The following is a 17,312-nucleotide window of genomic DNA, read 5'->3' on the forward strand; positions in this document are numbered from 1 at the left end:
AAGGGAAGCTAAAACCAGAATGTAAGCTTAACCATGGATAGAACACTGTTCCATAGCCATGCCATACCCTGTCGAGGCTAGAGGACTTATGTATATCACCAGCCGGCAGTAGAGTAGTAGTCAGTGAGATTCACATGTTCACACTCTTCCTACTTCAATCTATAAGCCAAGTCCTTAAATGTGTTTAAATGCTCTGGTTCAGTGCCTAAAGCGTTGGAAAAAGGCAAGCTTGCTTTATGACCCCTTGCTTTTATTTATTTCTTCTTCTTTTTTCAATGCCAGCAAGCAATGTTAGTTCATAGATTCTCAGGAGAACGTCAATCGGGAAAAGGCAACAAATTTCCACTTGAGAAATTCCAAGATACCTTTTAAAGTCATTATGCACTTAACACCAACCCATAGTTGCGGTCGGTTAAAAAACAATGTCTACTCAGGAAGAATGGCTCTTATGCTAGCAAATCTACTTCGGGACAGTGCCCTAACTCAATATTAACAATCAAATTGGTGGGCAAAATAACAACTTCCGTAGTTTTATAGATAGTTTGAGAGAATTAAAATTCGCTTTCTAATATTTTAATCACAGACACTGTCCAGGACTCCAGGCAATCAAGCGGCGGACTTTAATCTATATTTTTCGGTTTGCCTCTACAGTGTAGCTCAAAATTTATTATAAAGTTAAAGTCTTATAAATGTTCAATTTATTAAATCAAGCCCGAAAATATGGTAGCGAAGTTATATATAATATTTTTAATTTAATAAATTTAACTTTAGATTAACTAAATATAAAATCTCAATCAGGAAAAAAGGTTTTTTTAATTGCCTTTGAAAGGGTCCATTGGTCGGCTAGCATGCTTTCTCCAGTGACAATTTTATTGTTTGAATTATGTAACTCAACTCCCAACAAGTTGTCAAAAAAAAATTCTTTATTTTTTCAAAAATTAAAATAATAATAATAATAAAACAAAAACAAACAAACCAACCTTAGGAGCGTATCTAACTGGCTTATGATTGTATAAAATTCATGGAATATTACCCTAATCACTTTAATTAACTGAACTTGATACAATTGAAAATAATCAATTCCTTCTAAAAAGCAATATCCACAAATATTACAAAATGGAAACTGTAGTGTCAATAGGAAAATGGGGCCAAAATTTACCTATAACATACTTGCAACATGAATATGTGATCGCAGAACTTTTAGGCCACGACTAGAGGGTTAATTCATAAGCCTTGGTGCCTTCAGGAAATAAACACTTCTGACAAATCCTTTGCCAACTTCACCAACAGCTTTTAACACATCAACTGGATCTTCTTTTCCTTCCTCGCCTGCTTCCTCCCGGCCACGTTTCTGCAAGTAGTAGATAAATTCACGAGGAGAGGATAAGTTGATAATTTAAATAAACCATAGACATCACATAATGTTCTTATTAGAATTTAGGAGAGATTCGAGTATACCTTGGAAGAAAAGCTCTTCCACGTTATGCCAACAGCATCACCTCCCAGAGAATCATACCATACCTTGAACGTGCTGGAGAACTCATTCTGCATGGAAAAAGACAATGTAAATAGGAGAGCCATGCTTCAAAGATTAACGTCGACGCAATGAAAATGCTTGCCTCTAAATCCTCGACAAAGCACCTCAATGGATCAAAGTCCACTAATAACTTCTTTTTAACTTCCTCTGAGCTCCCCTTTAAGTCTCTGGGCAACATCAAAGGGTGGAAAGACTTGCTAGCATTACCACGGGCAACATGCTTCCCTGCCCAGGACACGTGCATTATAGAATTCACCAAACCAAAAATTCAGGACTGTTTGTGAAAAAGGCAGTAAAAGTATACCTTGGTTTAGTTCTGAAGGAAAGAGAATACGTTGGGGATAAGGTAATTTGTCCCTGTGGAGAAGAATTACAGCATCATAGTTGTTCAAAGGAGTTCGGAAAAGGCACTGCAAACCAAAATCTCTGTTGTAACAACACTTGCACAAAAAGGTAGGGGATTGGGGGGGAGCTGTAAGTAAACGAAACCACTCACTTCCCACTTATAAGAATCGTTCTGCTCCTGTGATATGAGTTTGGTCAACAAGTTTGCACTGCTTCGAGCATAAGCCACCAATCGTTTCAGATCCTAGTAAGTCAACAATTTCCAAATGTCAATGAGGAATAGGCCCGGAATGCCATGAAATAATGAATCTAATTCTATGTAATAACAAGAGTTGGCTGAAGGCATGTAGTTTTTGAGAGTGCCTCTAGGACAGTGTAGACCGACAAAGATTAAAAGATAAGTCAATCTTGGAACTTCTGTTCAATGCAATGTTCCCTATGGCTACAGTTCACTCATAGTCCAACGTTATACAAAATCTCTACCATACAAAACACCATCCTGTGTGAATAAATTAAGACTTCGAGAAAAACTAACCAGAATCTTTCAGGGTACAAAAGCAAATCAGAAAACATGTTTTAGTGGAAGAGGAGCAGCCAACAGTGAGTTCAAAAAATATTCTTTTATCTGGCTCCGAGTGTCAAGGAACAACGTCTCGACTAATCACGGGAGTGCACAAGCCTTCGGCAAAGAGTTTCCCATAAGTGCACCTTAGGTAATTCAAGGGAAAGCTCTCCAGTCCGATAGACCCTAGAAATTGTTTGCCCCCAAGGGTTCAAACCTTAGACTTGAAAGTAGCACACCACCAAGACCAAGACCCTTACCACTTCCTAGGGGTTAACTGAGAGTTGAAAAAATTATGAAGCAAACAGGAACAACGGAGGGAAAACAGCCATGATTAATTACCAAGCATGAATATATGAGAGAAAGCTTCAACTTATGAACAGTTAAGCTACAAAATTCAATTCAAAGGAGAACTGCTAACCGATGAATTTGGGGAAAATCTGGTCCAAGCCTCAGATGCTTTGTCATAAGCTGTAGCCAGAAACATTGCTGCACTTACATTTTGTTTCTTTTCTTCGGAAGCTTTTCTACTCAACATAAAGTTATCCTAAAAAAATGACATGCATAATGGATGTCAAGTGAAGAATAAGATCACACACTCTAAAGTATACAAACTAAAATTATCATACTTTCAGTAATAATTCACTCAGATGCAGAACTTACACTAATCTCTTTCACATCATTTATGCTCAAGTCATCATTTATGTCAACAATCAGAGTAGAAAAGGTCCAGTCATACTCTGACAGTAATCGTAGGAACCTGTAAATGAAGTAGGCATGCATATAACCATTACAACTTTAGGCCCAAGAAGACTGTTAAATAGTTCACAGATATAATAATCCAACCCATATGTTATATAAGCCCATACCCACCAGAAATGATATTGACCAACAGAAATGAATAATTAAGTTTTATGTGTTTCTAATTCAATCATTAATTTAGGATTTCATATCAGAGAGAACTGGAACAAAGAGTCCCAGTTTTTTTTTTTTAATAAGTAAAAAGGGTCCCAGTTTGAAGTTAATATCAATGATTTAAGATGCAAAACAAGCATTTCAGCAGAACTAACTTAAATATTTAAATGCTTTAAAGCAGGAAAAGATAACTCAACCTTAGAAATCCAGTTATGCGGGAGCAAGGAGCATTATTGAATGGTAAGGACTTTAAAAAGATGTAAGCTACCAACAGCTCAACAGCCTCTTCTACCAAGCAAGCTGAAAAAAGATGTGAAGCAACCCATCGTTTTGCAAGCCTACACCAATAACCAAAACAAGTTACGAAAAGTTAGGGACTAAACTAGAAATATAATTTAGAATGAAAATATTGATTACGTATCAAAAAATAATTTAGCATGAAAATTCAAATGCTCACCTAACAACAGGAGCATATATCAGGTAACGACCCTGTAATCCATTAATCATGCTAGAATGCTGACTACGAACAAAAAGTTTCTTGTCTGCAGAAGTGACCTGCTTAACTTGGTCACTTCCAACTGCAAATTAATTTGTTTAATTAGTCAACATCACAAGAGTCTTACAAGCACACCTGTATACATGTGAGGGTAAGAGTTCTTACTTTCCCTTTTCACCAAACTCAGGCCTCTCTCATGCAATATTCTAAGACGAAATACGTATCCAGACATAAAAACATCCACATCATCTTCAGTAGCAGTACATTTCATCCCCCAGGAATTCTGAAGACTGCCAAGGTAGTATCATTAGATAGATTTGTTAAAAGGATATTAGCATCCTTGTGAACAAAAAAACCCCAGCTTGACCCACCTCTCACCAATCTTAAGAAGGAAAGCAATTTTAGTTTTTTCAATTGCTAAGTCATCCATTGGCCAATTCCCAGAACCTTCCAACTATATCATAAAAAATAATAACTTTCAGAAATTAAATAACAATGATTAATGAAGAAATCATGACTGATCAACAAGAAATCATGCCTGAATCATAACTTCCAGAGGCTGAATACGTGATGACAGTAACTTATGTGTCCTCGGAACATCACCCTTGTCAATAACCAACGGATGAGGTTCGGGAGGGAAGACAGAGGTAAACCTGAAAGCTGTAATTATTGATAAGCACATAGTATTGCTTGCGAGGGAGACTAACTGGCTATAAAAGATAAACCAAATGAAGATGTTACTTTAACTAAATTATGTATGAAAACAATGCTCCACAATATTTTTTGAGCCAAGCTACCTTCATAACTTTATCAAACAACAAAAGAATCTCTTTAATAAATATGGTAACACGTGAAGAAATTTTCCGGCTATAGAAAGCGAACCTGGGTCGATTGGCTGCACACTAGAAACCTTCAACGGAATGTCTTGGATAAGACCTAGGCGCTTTGTTAAAACTTCAAGTGCTCCAAGCAAACTTCCAGAAAATGATACAGGATCTGAACAAATAAAATTTTATCTTTACAGCAGTTCTAAGAGAAAAAGAACTAGTCTTGGTAAAAATGTGAGGCACACTAGTGCAAACACCATCCAGAGTCTAGGCACAATGCACAAGCTCGCATATGATTGAAGTAAAGTGCACAAGTTTTAAAAAATAATGCATGATAACATAATATCCATCAAAAACATCGAAAGCTTGAAAAATAGCAAGAAAATAACATATTTGGCCTATCGACTCAAATTGTTAGGATATTACGCAACATGCAATCAAGTGATTAATTAACTATAAAAAATTTGAACATAGGATTTTATATAATTATCTTGTGCTTTACAAAATATACACATAATATTTGATGGCATAACCAAAATAAGGTACACGGTTGAATCAATATATACCCAAAAGGCAATGAACAAAAAAAGCACAATAATTATAGGTATTGACCAAAATGCTAACATAAGCAAATTGCATTATAATGCAATTCTAAAGTATATAACCATCTCATTATTATGCATAGGACCATCATCATTGTTATCAAAAGATTTGTAACCCTTATCATCTTCCTCATCTACTTCATCTAAATTAATGGTCCAGACAAATGCAGTAGTTATATATAAATATATATATATATATATATACAAAGCGTCAAAAAGCACGTGATTTTGCAATTGCAAATGCACTTTGCCTTGGCAGTTTGCATTAAGCATGCTTTACCAACACTGAAAAGAACATGGAAGAAAACTCACAAAAACTACAAGAAGTTTGTGCCCAATAGCATTACCATTAACACCATGAAGCAGTGAGAAATCAAGCTGATCCACCACATGCACAATATTCTCCTTTGTTACGGAAAGATGCCGCACAAGCACATACTCAGAAATTCTTTTCAAAATGAGATGTCTTGTCCACTGCTCACTTTCCCATACTATGAAATTAGAAAAACAAATTCTAGTTATTGTCTGGACAATTAATATTAGCCCAGATGCTAAAAAGGCTTTCAAATCATCCAAAAGGAACTAAACTGAACTAAACGCCAACAGAATTGTAATGTCTTACCTGTGCTTTCTGCAATTTTACCGTCTTTAAATCTCCTAAGCTCAGCCTTCTCCCCCCAAAACATCCGGAATTTGAGAGCCTAGTGAAAATGAGTATAATCAACACACAAATCAGAATATATAATTTGCCCTATCCCCATTTCCCTCTTTAAAAATAATAAAAATAAAAAACTGAAATACCTCATTCTTATTTTCAGCATCTGGACCAATATCAACCACCCTAAAAGCTTTCTCCAAAGAGCTCACTGAAACTCCAACGAGTAATGGCTCTCTATCAAATATTGATAAGCCCTGCAGCAACAACCTAATTAGAAAATGGTTATAAAAGACATAATTAATCTATGGAAAGAGGTATCAAAGATAAAATTTGATTCCATACATTTTCAATACTGCATCCTGAAAATGTGTTTCTCCATGTTACACGAATCATTTTTGCTCTATCACTGAACCCCTGATTCAGAAGAGTATGCACCTTCTGCTCATATAGCCTCCAACATTCATCATCCATGCAAAATCCCGATGCATGAACCTCACTTTTCCCCTTCAAGTTCAATCTTGAAAAGCAAAAAATGTGAAAGTGCATCAAAGATATAGTGCAGCTAAACCAATCCTAAGCAAGCAATCACCGCAATTATTCAATTAACACAATTAGTAACATGAATGCACTGTGTAAAACATTTTCTCAACTGTAGACATGGGAACTAGAAATTACATGAAAGGAAAGGTGTGCATTTTATGTATTAAATGGTATTTAGAGAAACCTCTGAACTATAAGCTGTTTATTTTCTATGTCAAACAGTCGTCTACGACCAGCGATGACAGAGTTTTCCGACTGCATTTTTGACTTGAATATGGTGGACCTTCCACTCATGGGTGGTCTTTTTACTTGGTCTAATAGTCAAACATGGTCTCGGTTGGATAGATTTTTAATATCGCCGGAATGGGAATGTCATTATCCGGAGGTATGTCAGAGGCGATTACCGCGCCTATGTTCAGATCATTTTCCAATTTTACTGGATGGAGGAGGCATTCATAGCGGGCGTCGTTATTTCAAGTTTGAAAACATGTGGTTGAAAAGTGAAGGATTTGTGGACAGGGTAAGGAATTGGTGGTCTTCTTATCAGTTTAATGGTACTCCCTCTCATATTCTCACAGGCAAATTGAAGGCTCTTAAGGAGGATCCAAAACTTTGGGACAAAGTTTTGGAGATGTTGGGGAACAAAAGAAAAACAAGATGGAGGAATTACAGGTTCTAGAAAGGCTCAATGAAGATAGATCGCTTACCGCAGAGGAAATTTCTAGAAGGGCGGTGTTGACCGCTGAGCTCGAAGGGGTTTTATCTCTTGAAGAGATCTCTTGGAGGCAGAAGTCAAGAGCATTGTGGCTGAAGGAAGGGGATCGAAATACAAAATTCTTCCATAAAATGGCAAACTCTAATAGGAGGAATAATACCATCGAGATGCTGAAAATTAATGGTAGTGAATGTACGGAGGAGGTTCCTGTGATCCGAGAACATGTGCTGAATTTTTTTGAACAGCTATTTACAGAAAGAGAGGGATGGAGGCCAAAATTGGATGGACTTGAATTTGATTCGATTGAGCCACACACAGCTTCATGGTTGGAAAGAGCTTTTGAGGAAGAGGAGGTGTATAAAGTGATCAGACGAATGGGAAAAGATAAGGCACCAGGACCAGACGGTTCTTGATGGGTTTCTTCCAATCTTGCTAGGAGGTGGTAAAAGAGGATATTATGAATGTATTTAAGGAACTTTTCTTGTGGGGGAAATTTAAGAAAAGCCTGAATGCGACTTTTATTGCCTTAATTCCAAAGAAGACCGAGGCTTCGGAAGTGAAGGACTTTAGGCCCGTTAGTCTCATTAATGGGATCTATAAAATCATCTCAAAGGTACTAGCAAACAGGTTGGGTGAAGTCATTGGTAAGATAATTTCCAAACCACAAAATGCCTTTGTTAGAGGTCGTCAAATTCTAGATTCGGTTTTAATAGCCAATGAATGCCTGGATAGTAGATTAAAGTCTGGTATTGCAGGGATCATTTGTAAGCTAGACATGGAAAAGGCATATGACCATGTAAATTGGGAATTCCTAATTTTTTTACTTAAGAGGTGCGGGTTTGGGGAAAAATGGTGTAGGTGGATTAGATGGTGCATCTCAACGGCAAGTTTTTCAGTGTTGATCAATGGTAGTCCAGAAGGTTTTTTTAACAGCTCGAGGGGGTTAAGACAGGGGGATCCACTATCCCCATTACTCTTTGTCATCATCATGGAGGCTCTGAGTAGGATGTTAACGGCGTTAATTACCAATGGTCTGCTGGCTGGATTTTCAGTGGGTGATCTAAATAGGGGTCTAATCTCGATATCCCACTTACTTTTTGCAGATGACACTTTAGTCTTCTGTGAGGCTGAACAAGTTCATCTTAGGACTTTGAAAGCACTTTTGTTATGCTTTGAAGCAGCGTCAGGTTTGAGAGTGAACTTTGATAAATCAGAGCTAGTTCCTGTTGGGAATGTCAGTAGCACTCGACAGTTGGCTAGTATTTTGGGATGTAAGGTCGCTCATCTCCCTATGACCTATCTTGGACTACCGTTGGGGGCCGTTTCACGATCTGTTGCTATCTGGGACCCAGTGATTGAGAAGATAGAACGAAGATTGGCTGGATGGAAGAGATTGTATTTGTCAAAAGGAGGTCGTGTGACCCTGATTAAGAGTACTCTGTCTAACTTACCTACATATTTCCTATCTTTATTCCCTATTCCAGCTTCCGTGGCAGCTCGGATAGAAAGGTTGTACCGTGAATTCCTATGGAGTGGGATGGGAGATGAATTCAAGTTTCACCTAATCAGTTGGGATAAGGTTTGTAGACCTATTTCCTCAGGTGGTTGGGGTTAAAGAACATAAGAACTTTCAATCGTGCATTGCTTGGGAAATGGTTATGGAGGTACAATATGGAACCGGAAGCTTTATGGAAATTAGTTGTTGAGAGCAAACATGGCAGTTTATGGGGGGGATGGTGCACTAGAGAGGGGACGGGGCCTTGTGGGGTGGGGATTTGGAAGCATATAAGAAGAGGGTGGGGGGTTTTTGCCAACCATACGAAATTTTTGGTGGGGTAGGGCACACGTATAAAATTTTGGAGAGATATATGGTGCGGAGAGGAGGCTTTGAAGGATTCTTTTCCGTCAGTATACCGAGTGGCTTCTGACCCAGAAGCTTCGGTGGCAGATCTTCTGGTTCGTTCTGGGGACCAAGTCCATTGGAATATCATTTTCTGTAGAATAGCACAGGATTGGGAAGTAAACAGCTTCGCGGATTTTTTCAATCTAGTGTACTCTATGAAGATGAACGGAAGGCATGAAGATAAGCTGTGGTGGAAACCTGTGGGTAAGGGTACTTTCTCGGTTCGATCTTTTTATAAGGCCCTTACAACTATACCAAATTCTCTTTTCCCATGGAAAAGCTTGTGGAGGAATAAGGCGCCTCCCAAAGCTCTTTTCTTCACCTGGACAGCAGCGTTAGGAAAGATTTTGACTACCGATAACTTGCGTAAGCGTCGGATTATCATTACCGATTGGTGTTGTATGTGTAAGAAATCTGGTGAGTCAGTGAACCATCTCCTGTTACATTGTAAGTCAGCTAGAGCTTTGTGGTATGAAGTCTTCAGTCGAGTAGAGATAAGCTGGGTAATGCCGGAGTCGGTGGTTGAGTTATTGGCCAGTTGGGTGATGCCGGGCGGAGATTCTCAAATCAAAGCGGTGTGGAAGATGATCCCTATTTGCATTATGTGGTGTATTTGGCAAGAGCGCAATGAGAGAACTTTCGAAGATAAGGAGCGCACATCAGAGGAGCTTCGTTGCTATTTTTTCAGTACTTTATTTCTGTGGACCTTAGCTATAGACTTTAATGGTCTAAATGTACATGATTTCCTTGCGACTTCTATAGCGACCTAAATAGGTCTTATCTCTTGTATACCATCTTGTGTACTTGGGCTATGCCTATTATTATTAATAATACCGTTTACTTATCAAAAAAAAAAAAAAAAAATCTATGTCAAATATTAATCCTCAAAATTTTTGTACGCTATATTTTATAGGGAAAGTGATCTACCATACTGCGAATGCCCCCAAAAAAATCAATTCGATACCAGCCTGCCAAATTTTCCAAGAATTTAATTTAGGTTTTCCACCAGAAATTTGAACAAACATGTACTAAAGAAGAAGAGTGATGATATACCTACAACTCTTTTACAAGAGAGTTGTAGGTTGATCATTTTCCAAAAAAGAAACATGCATAAGATCTAGTAGTCACTTGCTTGACTTTTGTGAACTTGAGGGCTGAATAAATCATCATTTTCCTATTTGAACTTATTATCCTCAATTTTTATCATCATAAAGGGAACATCCTATTTGGTCATCACTCTTAACAAAAAGCTCATATTATGCTTGAAGTTAAAACCTTAATTAATGATTTCTTAGGATGGGGGCCATCTGACAACTGTAACTCGGAGAAATGTGTCAGTTCACAAAAATCCCAGTTCCTTCCGAACAAAAAGTATTCTAACTTGCACAACATGAAATAAATATCCCCATACAACATGAGAAATATTAAGAGAGGCAATTTTGGGCTACAGAAGATAATAATAAGATGAGGCATAGCTCGGCTACAGTCTCCTAAGGAAACTTGAACCCAAGGTATATTACCACTAGACGACACCATTGAATCAAATTCCATCCTTGATATAGTCAACTCAACTAAGTCGTTCTATGAAATAAATGGGCCCGACTCGATTGCATCCATCATCAACATCTATCTCTTTCGCTAGGTCTATAAAATCTACTCCTAATCTAGGTCACCTTCCGATTTATCATGTCCACCACTATTTTTAACTACATTATTTCTCATCTCCAGCCTTTCCCCCTCCTTAAATTAGATAACACTCATTCTAACTATCGTAGTTATCTTACTTTGTTGTACATAGTTAAACCATCTTAGGTTGTAATGCCCAAGATTGAGTACTGGGATGTGGTGAATGGAATCCCACAAATGTTGGAAGTGCGAAATTCTTGCCCTTTGTAAAGATTCCAAGGGGTTCCAATTGTAACATCAATAGATCCTTTTGGGAAATAGGCCCAGATTGGCTTGGGCTTTTCTTGAATCATTAAACAGGCGATTATCCCTTATCTTTTTATGAATAGGTATCACCTCATATTTGAATAGATATCCTCATTCCTTACACTATATCTCCTGGTATTTACAATCATCGACATTAACATTCTTATTTCGACTGCACTTATATATTCTAAATTGCCAAATGGTTCGTGCATGAAGTTTTGAAACTACGCAAGTCGACAACCTGCCTAAATTTATTTTTCAACAGCCTACACTTGATTCACAACAGCTTGTCTTAAAACAACGCATGTAAAAAGAAAGAGGTATAGCTTTATTATTCGAGATTTTTTTTTGATAGATAAAATTTTATCATAGAGGGATAAACTTTATTATTCGAGATTGATGGGACGTGAACCCAAAAGCACACCCTCCACCCAATTCACATTGGATGATGAGGTCATATTTGAGTTTGAGCTCATTGGGATAAAATCTACTATGATATTTGGAAAAATAATATTGATGGAACAGTAACTTTCTTTTATTGATCGATGGAACAGTTACTTCCAAACTGATAAAGATGCTACATGTCATTAAGGCCAGGAAAAAAGATTAAGATGCTACATATTAGTCCAGGGCAAAAAGGTTAGTGTAAACTATTACCTAATAAATGTCATGAAATTATATGAAGCAATAACTGGCAACCCATTAAAGGTATTAGTTAAATAGTCCTACCTCATACAATAGTCATATTTAGAAGCATAGTCAACCTTGGTCATAAAAATCTCCTCAAATCCACCATCTCTGCATTTCTCTAAGCATGTAAGTGTCAAAGCAGCTTCATCTTGGAGCTGAAATGTTGAGAAAATTGTGCATATATAGGTATTTCACTAAGGTCAATATGATTCAAAAAAAAAATGTGAAAAAGAAATTTCATCTTCAATATTTTTTTGATAAGAAGTATGTCCAAATTCTCATCTTCAACATAACAGATATTGAACAGAAGTTAAGTGTCCCGGTAAACAATACCTCAATGAAACCAATCCTTGATATGCGGAATGCTAGATTGAAGGCTGCTGATGGATTACATATAACAACTGGAAAAGTATCTTTATACGGCATCCTTTCCTGCAGTTCCAAAGTTCATAGCTGATACATAAACAACAACGATGGAAGAGCAATATCACATTTTTTAGTATAAGTTTTCTGAGATGTAATTTTTTAGGTTCCTGTGAAAGATGTTTTGGTTTTTGTATTTTTTTTTTTTTTCATGAGCATCCAGTCTAATGCTTAACTGATTTGTTTTTCTTTTTGAAAAATGAAAATTTGTTTAATGTTTTAAAGATGTTTGGATTGAAATTGAATTTTTTTTCTAAAAGATTCTAAATTTATTTTGATACCAAACATACTTTCTTTCGTTTATCATACAATCAGTAAGTAATCAGACCTCCTTTGGAATAGCCTTCTGCCCTTCCTGCTTGAAGTAGAGCCCACGGCTCCATAATTCTGAAGAGGCTGCATTGTTAAAGAGATACATATTAGGAAGTTTCCTTTCATAGATGCATGACCTCAATCAAGTATTCAGAATCATAGTATTTAAAATTTAATGAACATCATCACTTCCATTGCATTCTTCTGCATTGTTCCTCCCATATTGACCTTTGTGCAGTAACTAAGAACAACATATTGGCTTTTCTGGATTTATTGAAAAGATAGTGCCTAAAGTAATGGTCAGGACTGGGAACTTGAAGAGCTGGCAGATTTTTACAGATATTTATATTCAGCAAAGCTAGGTGTCAATGGGGGTGACCGAATGTTGTGGACTCCCACGGGGAGCAAAAAGTTTACTGTTAAATCTTTTTACAAGGTTTTGACTATCCAACACCCTACTTTCTTTCCTTGGAAGAGTATATGGAAGGTGTCGGTACCATCTAAAGTGGCTTTCTTTACTTGGACAGCTGCACAGGGGAAGATTTTAATGGCTGATAATCTTAGGAAGTGAGGTATGATTGTCATGGAGTGGTGCTACATGTGTAAAAAGAGTGGAGAAATGATAGATCATTTGCTCTTACATTGTGAGGTGGCTGGGGAGCTATGGGCTGGTATCCTTAGTAGAGCCGGGCTGAGTTGGATTATTCCTAGGAGTGTGGTCGAGCTACTTGCATGCTGGAATAGGCCTCACAAAAGCGCACAATTGGCAGCTGTGTGGTGGATGATACCTTTGTGCTTAATGTGGTGTCTATGGTTGGAAAGGATTGATAGGTGTTTTAACAATAAGGACCATGGAGTGGGGGAAATCTGGAATTTCTTTGTACTCTCTCTCTTTCAATGGTTTTCTGCTATTGTTTTGAAGGGTGGGAATGTTCATGAGTTTTTGTCTTCTTTCCAGCTTACTAGAATGTAATTAGGTCTCACTTTGTATACTTCCTGTGTACTTGGGCATTGCCTAGTTTCTTTCTATTCAATAAAGATTAATTAAAAAAAAAGTAAAACAGCAGTAAAAACTTTATAGGCTAAGTTGACCTTCTTCAATAACACTGTTTCTTGAAATTTGCTTCCCCCCCCCCCCCCTCTTTTTTCTCTTCTCTCTCTCTTTCCCCTCTGTTTTGCTTTGGTAAAGCAATTAACTGGATTAACTGGCACGAGTTCAACCTAGTCGTAACCAAAACAGAGAAAAACTAGCAACAAGAAACACAAAAATATCACAAAAGCTAATACAAAATCTGCCAGGTTGACTAGCATCCTCCAATTTGGCAACAAGTACCCAATTTAAATTTCTTCAACCCCAATTAACAAAACAAGCAAGCTGCTTTTAAGCATAGATTAACAGTTAAATAACCTAACTCTTTTTCTTGAACACTATTTACACGTGCCAGAATATTCATCAATACTAAGCACCACTTAACCTTGAGAAGAATTACAGTGTCATCCACAAAGCTACATAAAAATAAGTTACCTAATCCCATACACTATGTGCAATTCTACAATTTAAATGGAATGTCAATCTCATAGCTTCAAGTTCAATTCCTAAATAGTTTAATACCTGAATGTATTTCACCATGCGTACATAACAACCATTAAAAATACAAATCTTGGAGTACAAAAACGAAAAAATCTGAAAAACAAGGGTGAAAAGAAAAGCTAAACATACCAATGAAGCTCAAGGTAACACGAAATATCTCCATTGCCTTCATAGAAGCGTTAATCTTGTTCTGACTAGCAAGGTACGACAATATCACAGAAAGTATAAATCCATTTAGGCAATCATGACCATATATTGAACTTCTTTGCCGAGCCCAAACCTATACCAGAAAGACACTCAATATTTCCATATCCCAACACAAAGCTACTAAATACTTTGTTAAAATGATATTGATATTCTGGAATTATACCTTCAATAAAATTGAAGCTTCTCCAAACTCCTTTTTTCCCGAAAGATTTTTCCTATTAAGTTCTTCACTATCCTCTAAAAACATGTCTTCCAAAATACTACTATTGTATTTCGGTGTAGCCTGAGGAATACCCCCTTTGACAAAAGAAAAAAGAAAAATCTATAAATAGTCAGCCAGTTTGGGTAGAGACATCATCAAACATCTCCAAGATAAGAACATATTAAAAGTGAAGAAAACACACAACCATGATTCAGGGCACGGACATTATTCCGCTTTAGGTTCAATTTCTTGATGTCAAACAGTGATTTTGCTGTAGGGATTATCCTTACAAAAAACTCAGGAACTTCAACAAGCTCCATAGCTGCAATGCCACTAGCATTTGTTCAGTCCAAAATCCCAAGAATTAGGTGCAGCAGTGCACTACAGAAAAAACAAACCTGGATAGGCAAGTAATAAAGGTTTTCTAGCCTCATTTTGTAGGGTAGACCATTCAACCTTGCGAACTAATGAAGATAACTTCAAGTACTTCTTGATTATACAAAGGTATAGGCATCGTTTGGCATGGTACCGATGATTCAAATAATCTTTCTCATGAAAACACTCCTGAAAGAAGAAAATTGGCTAGTGAGTAGTGTGTAATACACTCTCACATTTACAATATCTTAAAATTGACATTTAGCTCCTGACATTGTGCAAAACAATAATAATGATGAACCTTACAAATAATGCTAACACCTGTATTTCCACTGATAATGAAAAAACATACAAATAATGTATTTCCATACACACATATGTGTTAGGGGATTAGAGTTGCAAATACCGTTGGCAACTGAATAAAAAGATCGACATTTATATCAGGCTTCACCATGCATTGCATTGCATAACTCCCACCAGCATTGATAGATTTTGGCTTCTTAAACTTGAACTCAACTTTGTCCGCACCAATGTCCCGGACAAAACCAGAAGCTTCATCCGCTGTAACCTGCCCATTTTTCATTAATGGCTACCATCAAGTTCAACTAGTAACTACTATAGCTATAGGAAATTTGACTTAGGATTTTGTAAAAGATAAATGAAAGGAAAAGATAAAGACCAGCAAGTCTTCAGGAATTTTATCAATGGTGTCTTTGATGGCCGTAACTGTGTCGTCAACGAGCTTGGTGAAGGCAGGCGAGTAGTTGAGCCGGACCTCCTTGAGGAGCTCCCTCACTTTCAAGTCCATGGTGTAACGCCCCGTACCCGGAGGGTCAAGGAGTCTGTTCCTGCCACTTAAAATCAGATAATATCATAGAATTGGATAAAAATTTCAGATTTCATATTCATATTTTATGCAGTAGAGAAATAGAGTGCATAAATTGCTCATGTCTAGAGCAGTCATGATAAAATGTCAGATTTCAAAGTTCAGATACAAAGACTAGTGTAGAAAGTAACCGGAGCTGTTTCATAACAAAATATGAAGGTTTTTCACAAAATCACGTAATCAACCTCAGTCGGTTTTAGGCAAAGTCTAACATAGGAGCACCACTAACCTAACTTTTGAAGTATAATATCTAAGCTTTGAACCCGAACCATAGCAATATCATTACCTACCAGGAAAATATCGCTAACATATTAATAACTTGTACGAGTACAAAACCAACCTAATTGACAAAACTCTATAACCCAAAACTATAGCACAATATAAACCCTTAAAAAAAAAATAGTCTATCATGGTGCCTCGGTTCTATAATGGCCCAAGTACAACGTCCGAAAACACTACTCCACCAATATATTAGCCCAACCCCCTTCGATGCACTTAAATCTCATTCCAACACGCATCACGTTTACATTCGTACTAACGACACATCAAAACAACAACTCATATCTTCCAACATCAACCAAGCCATGAAATTACTCAAACCACAATTCCAACATCCAACATAGACAACCCCAATCTTCCAGTAGCGCCAAAAAAAAAAAAAAAAACAGTCAAGAAAACTTTTTTTTTGAAAAGTACAAACAGTCAAGAAAACTAAGGGTAATAGCGTGGGTAGAGAGATAGAGGGTACCTTTACTCGACTCAAAGTGGTGATCGATCAGAGTCGAGGGCGTGGCGGCATTGTCTATTGACTTTCGGGATGCTCTGAGACATTGAAAACAACATCAAAACCGAGTTCGAGATGGTTAGGAAACACACGGCGGGAGAACAAAACCGGACGGAGTGGGAGAGGGGAAAGCGGAGACGGACAAGGGAGTGACCAAGGCAGACGAGCGGGAGAGAGAGACCGAGACATACCTTGGTGGCGAGGGGCCACGCGCTGGCTCCCGTGACCTTTGTCGGTCGCCGGGGTCAGCCTAACACAGACACAGTGAGACGTCGACAGAGAGTAAGAAAGAGAGCGCACGAGAGAGAGATGTCGCGAATGAGACATAGACAGAGAGAGAAAATGAGAGCACGAGAGAGATACGGATGGAGGACTTACAGGCGTTGCAATCGGCGACGGGAAAGACAGTTGGCGGCGCTGCTGGACGTTCCACGGTGAGAAAAGGTGCAGAGGAGAGAAAGAAAAGAGAGTGTCGGGCTTGGTAAACAAGGGCTTGGTACGGCAGAGCTTCACGGTGTCGGCGGTCGGAACTGAACTGCGGAGAACTGCGCGGCGCGAACCGAGACGGACAGCGTAGAGATGAGTGCGGCGGCGAGCGGCAATCAGAGAGAAGAGAGGGAACTACCGTGAGAGAGGGAAACGGGCAGCGAGAGAGACGTTGGGGAGGGGATGTCTGCGCAGGAGGAGAGAAGAGAGACGGGCGTGGGGTCAGAGGGCCTAGGGAAGAAAATTAGGGTTTTAGGGTTTAAGCCTCTTTCTCGCCCGCTTGTTGTCTTCTGTCGTTATTTGGGAGATTTGCCCAGTTACAGC

General features: G+C 38.0%; 1 protein-coding gene across 7 annotated transcripts; it reads right to left on the reverse strand.

Moving 5' to 3' along the window:
- Nucleotides 1-981: 981 nt before the first annotated feature.
- LOC122297172 (nucleolar protein 6) lies at nt 982-17,312 on the reverse strand. 7 transcript variants are annotated; one of them, XM_043107166.1, is made up of 29 exons: nt 16,881-17,310; nt 16,694-16,752; nt 16,467-16,540; nt 15,512-15,674; nt 15,239-15,400; nt 14,856-15,021; nt 14,663-14,779; nt 14,419-14,552; nt 14,178-14,328; nt 12,474-12,541; nt 12,056-12,154; nt 11,762-11,877; nt 6,285-6,459; nt 6,086-6,196; nt 5,907-5,985; nt 5,632-5,775; nt 4,738-4,851; nt 4,394-4,515; nt 4,227-4,309; nt 4,021-4,145; nt 3,817-3,937; nt 3,557-3,697; nt 3,108-3,204; nt 2,866-2,991; nt 2,034-2,126; nt 1,842-1,947; nt 1,620-1,762; nt 1,459-1,545; nt 982-1,351 (listed from the first exon to the last, which is right to left on the reverse strand). In XM_043107166.1, exons 4-29 carry the CDS (start codon nt 15,638-15,640, stop codon nt 1,220-1,222), a joined length of 3,141 nt encoding a protein of 1,046 aa, XP_042963100.1. In that variant the 5' UTR covers nt 15,641-15,674; nt 16,467-16,540; nt 16,694-16,752; nt 16,881-17,310; the 3' UTR covers nt 982-1,219. The 7 variants fall into 7 exon arrangements, 6 of the variants coding, with proteins under 6 accessions (XP_042963100.1, XP_042963084.1, XP_042963074.1 ...); XM_043107150.1 differs by having other exon boundaries at nt 15,512-15,680; XM_043107140.1 differs by having other exon boundaries at nt 15,512-15,686.

This window comes from Carya illinoinensis, chromosome 2 (genome assembly GCF_018687715.1).
Source record: "Carya illinoinensis cultivar Pawnee chromosome 2, C.illinoinensisPawnee_v1, whole genome shotgun sequence".
Classification (NCBI taxonomy): Eukaryota; Viridiplantae; Streptophyta; class Magnoliopsida; order Fagales; family Juglandaceae; genus Carya; species Carya illinoinensis.